The sequence below is a fragment of the Macaca mulatta genome, chromosome 12, assembly GCF_049350105.2.
Source record: "Macaca mulatta isolate MMU2019108-1 chromosome 12, T2T-MMU8v2.0, whole genome shotgun sequence".
In the NCBI taxonomy this organism is placed as follows: Eukaryota; Metazoa; Chordata; class Mammalia; order Primates; family Cercopithecidae; genus Macaca; species Macaca mulatta.
Window position 1 is genome coordinate 89,869,268 of NC_133417.1, and position 11,771 is coordinate 89,881,038.

Sequence of the window (11,771 nt, forward strand, 5' to 3'; positions counted from 1 at the left end):
AAGGTAGAAAATTTTGGTCAGATAACACTGGTTAAGAATATATCCTCAGCATTGGTCTTAACAGCTATAAAAGCAACTTCAGGACAATATTTCCAAGTTATTCCAAATAGTAACAAACAAATAAATGATATTGTGGCACCATGGAAAGTACTTACACCATATGAAGGCAATTCTGTTACAATGATTTAAAAATTTGAAAAAAATATTTTAATGAATTTTTAAAGATGTAAGTGCTTGACTATGTTTTTCTCAAAAGTGTGCTATTTAACACACACTTCTGTTTCTTTCTCTAGTGCTCCTGGAAGTGGCCCCATGTTCAAATCAACAACTGTTACTGTGAGAGAAAACTGTAAAAATGAAATTTCCCAACGAGTTGTTGTGGATTCAGTTAATAACCAGCATGATTTCAAATATACTTTGATTCATAGTGAAGAGAATAGTAAAGATGCTACCACTGTTGCTGAGGATCCAGAAAGTGCAAATAATTATACAGCAAAAAATAACCAAGTTGGGGATCAAGCCCAGGGGATTCACAGACACAAAATCGGCTTTTCTTTTGCATTTCCAAAGAAAGCGTCCATGAAGCTAGAGTCCTCCGCTGCAGCGTTCTCTGAATACAGTGATGATGCCTCAGTGGGAAAAGGATTTAGCAGAAAAAGTAGATTTGTCCCCAGTGCTTGTCATCTTCAACTATCGTCACCAACAGATGTACTTTTGAGTTCTGAAGAGAAAACTAACTCTTTTCACCCACCAGAGGCAATGTGCACAGACAAAGAAACTGTTCAAACTCAAGAGATAAAAGAAGTCTCTAGTGAAAAAGATACATTATTATTACCTTCATTTTGCAAACTTCAACTTCAGTTATCTTCTGATGCAGATAATTGTCAAAATTCAGTACCATTAGCAGATCAAATACCACTGGAGGGTGTTGTTATTAATGAAGACATACCTGTGAGTGGTAACAGTTCTGAGTTGTTAGGAAATAAATCCACAGTTCTTGACATGTCTAATGATTGCATATCTGTGCAAGCTACCACAGAGGAAAATGTTAAGCATAACGAGGCATCCGCAACTGAGGCTGAAAATAAAAATGATCCCAAGACAGTGGCCCCTTCAAATACTGAAGAGGTTAGTATAACTATAAATAAGAAAACAAATTTCTGCAAAAGACAATGTGAGCCATTTGTACCTGTCCTTAACAAACACAGATCTACAGTTCTTCAGTGGCCATCAGAAATGCTGGTTTATACAACTACTAAACCATCAATTTCCTATAGCTGTAATCCTCTATGTTTTGACTTCAAGTCTACTAAAGTAAATAATAATCTAGATAAAAATAAGCCAGCTTTAAATGATCTTTGTTCTCAGCAGAAGCAAGAAGATATTTGCATGGGACCAGTTTCAGATTGCAAGGATGTATCTACAGAAGGACTCACTGATTATGAAATTGGAAGTAGCAAAAATAAACACACCCAAGTCACTCCTCTTTCGGCTGATGATATTCTCTCCAGTAGTTGTAATTTTGGAAAAAATGAGAATATGGGTCAGAGGTATAAAAATATTTCCTGTAAGATCAGAGAAACAGAAAAGTATAATTTTACTAAAAGTCAAATAAAACAGGGCACTCTAGATGAAAAATACAACAAAATAAGGTTGAAAGAGACTCATGAATACTGGTTCCATAAAAGTAGAAGAAAGAAAAAAAGAAAAAAATTATGCCAGCATCATCATATGGAGAAAACCAAAGAATCAGAAACTCGCTGCAAAATGGAAGCAGAGAGTAGTTACACTGAGAATGCTGGGAAATATCTACTGGAACCAATTTCAGAAAAGCAGTATTTAGCTGCAGAGCAATTATTAGACTCACATCAGCTACTTGATAAAAGGCCCAAATCAGAATCCATATCCTTAAGTGACAATGAAGAAATGTGTAAAACATGGAATACCGAATACAACACTTATGATACTATCGGTTCTAAAAACCAGTGTAAAAAGAACACAATACTTTTCAATGGACAATCAAATCCAAGAATGATACATTCTGGGAAACATAATTTAACATATTCTAGAACTTACTGTTGTTGGAAAACCAAAATGTCAAGTTGTAGTCAGGATCACAGAAGCTTAGTTCTTCAACATGATATGAAATGCGTGAGTCAGAATCAGGCTGTTAAAAGAGGTTACAATTCTGTCATGAATGAATCAGAAAGATTCTATCGAAAACGTAGACAACATTCACATTCTTATTCTTCAGATGAAAGTTTGAATCGACAGAATCATTTACCAGAAGAATTTTTGAGGCCACCAAGTACTTCAGTTGCTCCCTGTAAACCTAAAAAGAAACGGAGGCGAAAAAGAGGCAGATTCCATCCCGGATTTGAAACTTTAGAACTCAAAGAAAATACAGATTATCCCATGAAAGACAATTCTTCCTTAAGTCCTCTGGATAGGTTAATAAGTGAAGACAAAAAAGAGAAAATGAAACCACAGGAAGTTGCAAAAATCGAAATGAACTCAGAACAAACAAACCAATTAAGAAACAAACTGTCTTTCCACCCTAGCAATCTCCTTCCTTCTGAAACCAATGGTGAAACTGAGCATTTAGAAATGGAGACCACTTCTGGTGAATTGTCAGATGTTTCTAATGATCCCACCACATCTGTCTATATAGCTAGTGCTCCAACAAAAGAAGCACTTGACAATACCTTGCTTGAACACAAAGAAAGAAGTGAAAATATAAATATTAATGAAAAGCAAATTCCTCTTAAGGTGCCTAATATTGAACGGAACTTTAGACAGTCACCGCCTAAATCCTATCTTTGCCATTATGAACTGGCTGAGGCCCTTCCACAAGGAAGGATGAATGAGACGCCAACTGAGTGGCTGCGTTGTAATTCAGGAATCCTTAACACACAACCACCATTACCATTCAAGGAAGCACATGTGAGTGGTCATACCTTTGTAACAACTGAGCAAATCCTGGCTCCATTAGCTTTACCAGAGCAAGCATTATTGATCCCACTAGAAAACCATGACAAATTCAAAAACGTACCATGTGAGGTCTACCAGCACATTCTACAGCCAAACATGCTGGCCAACAAGGTTAAATTTACCTTTCCTTCAGCTGCCCTCCCACCCCCTAGCACACCTCTGCAGCCTTTGCCTTTGCAGCAGTCCTTATGTTCTACCTCTGTAACTACTATCCATCACACTGTCTTGCAGCAGCACGCTGCAGCTGCTGCAGCTGCCGCTGCAGCCGCAGCTGCAGGAACCTTTAAAGTGCTTCAGCCACACCAACAGTTTCTTTCCCAAATCCCAGCTCTCACCAGAACCTCATTACCTCAGCTCTCAGTAGGACCAGTAGGACCGAGGCTTTGTCCTGGGAACCAGCCAACTTTTGTTGCTCCTCCTCAGATGCCAATCATTCCAGCTTCTGTTCTTCATCCTAGCCATCTCGCTTTCCCATCTTTACCCCATGCGCTCTTTCCTTCACTGCTTTCCCCACACCCTACTGTCATCCCTTTGCAACCTCTCTTCTAGTCATCACCATAATGGGAAAAACAATACTCTTGTGAAAACTATTGCTATATGCGTAAGTGTTCATCTATGTGGGTACATGGCTATTTAACTGGTGGAAATAAACTGGTCGATATATGGCCTCACTGGTTTGAAATCATTTACTGTAAGTGTAATGATGCAAATAAATCCCTAAGTTTCTGATATATAATATTATTAAAGCACTGAATAGTTTGAAAATCAATACAATATATGCTGTATATTAAAATGATGTCTTAAGAGTATGTATAATGTACATAAAATATATTTATAGTACTCTAATTTATGTTGTAAAGTATGCTCCCTCAGTTTTTCTTAATCTTTGTGTATTTGCACCTATTTAATGTTTAGACAAAGCTGATGGCACTATGTTTTGTACCATGTTCCTTGAAACTGTAAATTCAGTGAAAAATATCTCTTGCAATAAATTTTTGTTAACTATTTAAGTAAATCAAACTTCTGTTTTCAGTTGGTTTTCACTGTTTTAGGAACATATAGTAACAATAGGTGTTGAATTTATATTATTTTACTCATACACAGGAATCTCTGAATCTCCAAGGCCCATCAAAATATCCTTGCAGCTCTATCAATACTTCAACTATGATACGATCTTTTAAAATAGTTATAACAGAGAGTTTATTTGTTTTTCAGTTTTTTCCAATGTTACTCATATTCAAAGTTTACTATATTTTCTAAACAATTGGCCCCCTCTTTAGACAGTAATCCATGGAAATTCATGTTAAAGTAATTTTAGTATTTGGGTGGGTAATAACTCAAAAATATGCAAAGTATGTAGTATGCTTTCTGGAACTCTAGAACAGGACTAATAGACAAGCCATGGTAAATAACCAATGTAAGTGCTTATAATGTTTAAATTCCGAAATGTATTGTGTTTATTTTTAATTATTGTGGGAAATACATGCAAATGCTGGCATGAATTAAGGAATAGGTTTAACTTTAATAAATCACTGCCTGTTATGTAACATCTTGGGATGAATGGCACAAACACAGTCTGTAGAAGGATGTTACTCTTAATTGAGAATCTGGAAGTGGGATGGAGAGTAAATAAATAGCCCTTCTATCTGCAAATCTTTCTAGTAGTTATGCTTGTATTATATTTTCAAATCACTCAGGAACAATTAGAAAGTCCACATCACTCTTCCAGATTCTGCTTTATTTTATTTATTTATTTTTTTGAGACAGAGTCTTGTTCTGTCGCCCAGGCTGGAGTGCAGTGGCGCGATCTTGGCGCACTGCAACCTCTGCCTCCTGGGTTCAAGCAATTCTCCTGCCTCACCCTCATGAGTAGCTGGGATTACAGGTGCCTGCCACCATGCATGGCTAATTGTTGCATTTTCAGTAGAGACGGGATTTCTCCGTGTTGGTCAGGCTGGTTTCGAACTCCTGACCTCAAGTGATCCACCCGCCTCAGCTTCCCAAAGTTCTGGGATTACAGGCTCTGCTTTATTTTTAATGACCTCTGCATTACTGCTCACTCAAGTGCTTTTACGTATACTTAAGAATATAATAGTCAATAGAGAGCCAGGAAATAGCACACTTTCCCCAAGAACATTTCTTACACCCGTCCCAGTCCATACCATTGGCAAGACAAAGTATACATCACTGTTACGGTGGGTTGTCCTCACCATGTGCAAATGAGAGCAGATTATAGTAGCCTGGCAATAAATCCAGGGTTTCAGAGCCCAGTTGAGTCACTTTAAATGGACAGCAAGTTTTAAACGATGCTGTACTGAGGAAATATTTCATATGGCTAGCATAGGAACTGGATTACCCTAGATAATTTGGGACCTAAAAGTATTTTCCCATATACAAATAATCAATATTTCATTATATCTTATAAAAGAGAAATAAGAAAGAAAATCTAGATCATTTACATTCATGATATTTGGCATAATAATCACTGGTTTATTTGAATGTTCACCTGAAAAATGCTTGTGAAAGACTGAGTATACCATTTAATGATTGACTAATAAGTACATAAAAATAGTAAGGAAGCAATTCCATCTCAAATGATGTAAGATAATATGTTCAAAAAACAGGAACTAAAATTGGAATGGATTTTTTTTTCCCCAGGCAAAATATTTGAAACTATCTTTGAAGATAAAATAGATACAGATATCTACTGGGGAATGCTGACCCAGTTTGTTTTTAATCGGTCAAAGCAGAATTGTTGTTTTTGATGTTAAAAGAATCAAAGCAAGTGTTTGACTTTAAAACATGCATATTTTTCTCTTCCTTCTATCTTCTATCATCTTGGTTGTTCACCTCTTACATCTTGTTTTAATCCTACAATTGCTTTGTTTCCTGATCTTTTTTTAACGTTATTGCAGGCATCATTTGTGTATATGTGCCTCCTTTTCTTGCTCTGTGTTGTCATTCATGTTTTTCAAATTCTGCTTCTCTCTTATTTATTTGTTAAATGATATGGTTAGGTATGGTTAACTTTTTAGTTGTAGGAGAATATACCTGACTGCTAGATATATGACAAGAATTTCTAGAAACTTTGAGGAGAAAACTTCTCAATTAAGATTAATTAAAACTCAGCTTGACAGATAAAATAATTGGTTCTCATGGATACCAGGTCTGGACAAGAACCTTGAATCTAGTTAATCACTGTCAAAGTCAGCCTGATTATAAGAAATTCTTCTAGTTTTCTGATACTTTGCTAAGATATTGCTTACATGGTCTGGGCATCTGTTATGTGTCAAGGACTCAAAATGAATGGATGGTGAGACACACGTATTTATCTATTCCAACAACATCAACTCCAGAATCAAGGGAATCAAGCCAATGGGCTGAAGATTAACAGTGAGCAGAGAAACCAGACAGGTAAGTCAGAGAGCTGTCATTAGGCAGTGACGCTGTCAGAGGACCACCAAGCAAGCCCATATTAATGGCAGCAAGAGTCAAGCCATTAGGGCAGTCATACTCTGGAAGTAGTTTTGGATGCTGGCTGACAGTGTGACCATAAGTTGCATCATGAAGAAAAAATTTCAGTCCTTTCCCAGTATAAATTGTTGTATATCCTATATACTATGGAAATTTAAATGATTCTAACACTATCTCTTACCCACCATCTCTAGTCTGCTAGTTACAGGCATTGTCATACCATTTGTTATTGTAAAGATGAATGATTTGGAAAATAGAATGAAACCCAAATGTAGAAAGTAACTGTAGCCAATTAACAAAGGTTTTTACATTGGGTAATAGGAAGGAAAGTCATCCACAACTTCAACTACTATGCGTATGTCAATTATACATTTTCTCCAAGTTTTTTATAAGTGAAAGACCTATATCAAACTGTCCACAGGACATCTTAACCTGGATATCTTCCAAGTATTTTGAACTCAGAACTCAAACTCATCATCTTACTTTATACATACTACCAAAATCTGTTCTTTTTCCTGTGTTTCTAAACTTTGTGGATGTCAATATAATAAAATCTGTTATTCAAGTTATAAGATTATGTCCACGTCAAAGCAATCAAGAAACCATTTGGCTCTATTTCCTTAAATTGTTTTTCAATTCCATTTCTCCTGCTTGTAGTTGTCCATATGCTGAACTGCTGTTTTAAATCAATGTCTCCATGCTCCCAGTCTCCTTTTTCTACAATTCATCCTCTAGCACTGCTCCCACCAGGGCTACATTTTTAAAATGTATTCTTATTATGACATATCCATACTTTAAAACTTATTCAGAGTTTTCAATTATTTTCAAGATACACAACAAAGTCCTTAGTATGTCTTGGAAAATCTGTGCTGAAGTAGGTTCCAGCCTCTCAGGATCATTCCTTCCAGCTCTCCTCTGGGCCAAGCATTCTAATGTACTGATCTAAATCTCCTTTGAGCTTGTGTGAGCATGTTTTGCTGTCCTACAATGTCTTACTGTCTATATATTTCTTCACTTGGATAACCACTAAAGAGCCAAAATTCAAGGTGTCTATTTCTTTTAGGAATTATCTCCCAGGTTCCCTCTCTCCCCTGATAAGATGGCTTCTTGTCTTCTCTCTTCCTGTAACATACCAAGCACAAATTTTGTCATAGAGTATTCTCTGTGTCAAATATATTGCCTTGTTTGTCAAAGTCACTAGACTGAGAGCTCCTTGAGTCTCTGTAGAATGTAACACATAGTAAACATTTAACAAAATTTTGTTAAGTGAAGAATAAAATGAATTGGAAAAAATACAATTAAAAGCTTTGAAGAGTGTACTAGGGTTCCAGAATTGTTACCTATTTTTACTCCAAACAAGTCCTAAATCCTTCTAAATAAAAGATAATTTTTCAAAACAAAATAGGGTTTCAAAAAGTTAAATACATAAAACTTATTTTTTAATGGAATTGTAGATCACTTAAAATAGAACTCCACTACAAAAATCGAAGCACAACTTTAACCCTTTCTTCTGGCCCAAGAGTAAGGCTCAAACTTCACTGAATTAATCGTGATCTCAATGTATGTATTTACCTACCTACCCATCTATCTGTTTATTATTTATCTAATCTATCCTGCATATATCATCTTTCCATCATTTTATTAATACTTGCTACCAAACATAATATATTATTATGTATCAGACACTAAACTAGTTTTCAGGACCAGAGATATTAATAGAACAAATTTGCTATTCAGATATTTGAGTCTAGTATGGAAAGCAGACATGCAAAATCTTGTATTTAGCCATCCAAAGTTTGAGATTTCATTATTAATCCATTAAAATAGATTGAATTTATACTCAGCATTGCATTTCACCACTGTCCTGTGCTCTTAATTCCTCATTTTTTATCTACTTTTTTTTTCTCTAGTTATTTGTCCGCTAAGCCACTGTCACTTATGTGTCCTTGGGAGAGAATGTTGCCCCTGGGAAGTTTTCCAATAAGCTGTTTACCTTCTCTCACAAATAAAATTGGATAAAGGATTGAGACTTACTTATATCATGAGTTGATGCCCAAAGTCCTGCTTTAGAAGCAACAGTAGAAGGCTGTGCAGTTAGTTCCAAAGTGCTGATTTTGACTGAAATATAGGCCACCATCTACCAGCCTTGTGGATTACATTCTTATCCCCCCATCTAAGATGGCAGGCATTGGTTCAAACGAAGAGACCACTTTTTGTTTTTTACACAAAGACATCATTGCCCACTAAGCCAAATGCCTAGAGCAAGATACTTTTTATTTTTGATATAAGCATTTTGTAGACTAGCACCTGCCCTGAGCTTTAGACCTGTAAGAATGTGAGCTCTGGCATCTACTTGAGCCTGGAAGTTCCTGGTAGTAAACAAAAAGTGTAACAAGCTTTCTTCTTATTTAATATCCTAAACTGTTTTTTTAAAATAATCTCTTTTATTTTCTCTTTTAATCTCCTAAATTGTCACTTTTATCAGCTTAACAATAACCCACAACATTTGGACCAACTTGTTATTTTAAAATGACCTCATTATTTTAATTGATTGTATCTTTTTGTGCTAATTATTATTTTGAATATATGTGTTTACCTATTTGACTAATATTAATATGTTTAGTTTAAAAAATTCTGGTTTCAGGAGAGGCATGGGGGCTCACACCTGTAATCCCAGAACTTTGGGAAGCTGAAGCGGGCAGATCACTTGAGGTCAGGAGTTTGAGATTAGCCTGGCTAACACGGTGAAACCGCCTCTCTGCTAAAAATACAAAAATCATCTGGGCATGGTGGCAGATGCCTGTAATGCCAGCTACTTGGCAGGCTGAGGCAGAAAAATTGCCTGAACCTGGGATGCAGAGGTTGCAGTGAGTCAAAAAGAGCCAATGCACTCCAGGAACAGAGCAAGACTCTGTCTTAAAAAAAAAAAAGAAAAAAAAATCTGGTTTCAACTGCTACATTTTAATTTTTTACAAATTACTTCCTAACATTTTTCATGTGGTGATTTTCTATACCTTTATTATCTTCACAGTATTTAGAATATTTTATTATGCACTTTAGATTTTTTAAAAATAGATCCCATTACATTTCAATCAAACTAAGCATACTTTGTTTAGTGTTGTTATCTTCCGTATCTAGATTGTATTGATTAAGACAATTTTAATTACTTCATTTAATATTAATTCTATTTCTTTTTTCAATATGTTTATTGATGGTATAGGCATAAAACATACATTTGGAAAGGGCCCAAGACCTAAGATTCAATTAACTAGAAGCAAGACTTGAGTAACTGTGTAAAACAATCATTTTCCTTTTGCTCCAGTAGCTTTGTGCAATTACTTAACCTCTAACTGGAAACCCTCTCATAGGCTAAGCTCCCTGGTTACTCCACTTAGTTCACATTCCCCCCGAGAACAAGACTAGACCCTATGCTCCTTCCTAGCTCCTGTTGGCACTGTATTGCGTTCTGCAGAATGTAACTGCTGCCTGGGGTTTCCTCCTGTTGTGTTTTCTAATTGATCCAACGTCTTGCTAGTGCCTAAGCTTGCAACCTAGACACTTCGTCTTGATTATTCTAGTTGAACTTGTTGAAATCAGCTTCTGTATCTGAGTAAGTTACGTTTGTTCTGGATGCTTATTGACTTATATTGCACATTATCCTCCTTTTGAAAACTTCTCCTTATATTTCTTTACTGAGCCTACCTAAGTTATAACATTTTAAACTCAAGGAGACTTTAGTTCTTAAAAATCCAACATCTAAGGTGCCTTAATGTTGAAGCCCGTGTTTTCTATGCATCTCTAAAAATAGCTATGTTTCAAATTAATGCTTTGAGTTTTGACAAATCTGCTTACCGCATTCAACTTGTTTTTTAATCTAATGATTTTGCAAGTGACTATTACTTCAACTTATATCATTTGGCAGAGAATCAATCTTCACATTAAAATGATAAGCCTCAAACAGATTATAGTTTTTATTAAATGGCTTTCCATTCCCAGAACGGTTATACTGAAAGAAAACAATGATAGAAATATTAATATGTTTTGAGATGTGAAATCTTTTATTTTCTATCCTGCAATGCAACTTTTAAGACCATGACCTTTGTGAGCCCATACAACTTCTTAGGTAGTATGAAGCATAATGTAATATTTTAAATATATTTTATACGTTAGCAATTATAATTGCATTTTATAGTACCTAAGGATTAATTATGTGCTTGCCAATCCTCTGTGCTAATATATAACACTGTTTTGACACTATCTTTTTAAATTGCTAAACAAACATAAAATAACATTATTATTCCATATAGATAATCTTGGCCTAAACATGTTAGCATAGAAAAGACTCTACAGCAATGCATTTGTGTGTAAATAAATGTAGGTATTGTTGGAGGTAGCTATTAAAGCTCATTGTGGTTATACTGTCAATTTGTTGGAGGTTCCGTCTATGTTAAGAACTGGTTTAACCCTTTTGACTAGAATGAGACTTTATCAACAAGGAAGTTTAAAAATTGGCTATAGATATAGAATTTTAGATAGAGTACCAAAAAGAAACTTTCTATATGAAAAATAATTCATTATAGCATTTCAGCAAACATCTAAAATTAAATTATATGTGAGACCTGAACTTAGTGACAGAAAGTGGATTTTTAAAAAATCTGCAAATCTGTTACATGGAAGCTGCTTTGCAGTACTGAATGCTTTCTCTCTTCCTTCCCAGGAACCAGTGCTCACTGTACTACGTGATAGTAACTTCCTGTAACTTCTGAACATTCTCCCCTTGGCAAGGCTACTCTTTCTTTACGGTCACAGTCAAGAGGTTGAGTAAAGCAGGCCACAGTGTTCCTATATTAAGTTGTCCCACAGTGCCTTTGGAAAGGAACAAGTATGTGGCTTTCTTAATTAATGGGTTGGGACATTTTGAGGAAGGTGAAGGAATTATAAAGTGAGAGTATAAACATTAAATCAGGCACTGAGTATGACTTTCCCTGGTTAAACAAAAACAAAAACAAAAAACCCCTCATTCACAAGGAGGTAATGTTTTCATTCCTAACCTGGCTCACTTGCCCTCAGGTATGCTGCACCCTATCAAAATGTCTTCAAGTCTCCATCTCTACTCTTGCTTCACCAAATAACAAATTTTCTGAAGTCCAAATCATTCAGTTAGGACTAGCACACAGGGAAGGACCTGGCAGTCTACCCTCTACTGGTCATTATCACTTCTATTTTCACAAAAGTCCAGAGCTAGAGGCATTGGATTCCATGTCTGCAGAAAGTCCGGGATGAGTTTCGTCTCTCTAACCATACTT

The 11,771-nt window shown here is 35.7% G+C and overlaps 1 protein-coding gene across 1 annotated transcript in view; it reads left to right on the forward strand.

Moving 5' to 3' along the window:
* The window catches only part of ZNF804A (zinc finger protein 804A), a 348,960-nt gene extending 344,949 nt beyond the window's left edge, over positions 1–4,011 (forward strand). The window contains exon 4 of the mRNA XM_001103182.5: positions 294–4,011. Coding sequence (XP_001103182.3) covers positions 294–3,540 — 3,247 coding nt within the window. The 3' untranslated portion in view covers positions 3,541–4,011. The remainder of the gene's footprint in view (positions 1–293) is intronic.
* Positions 4,012–11,771: the final 7,760 nt, after the last annotated feature.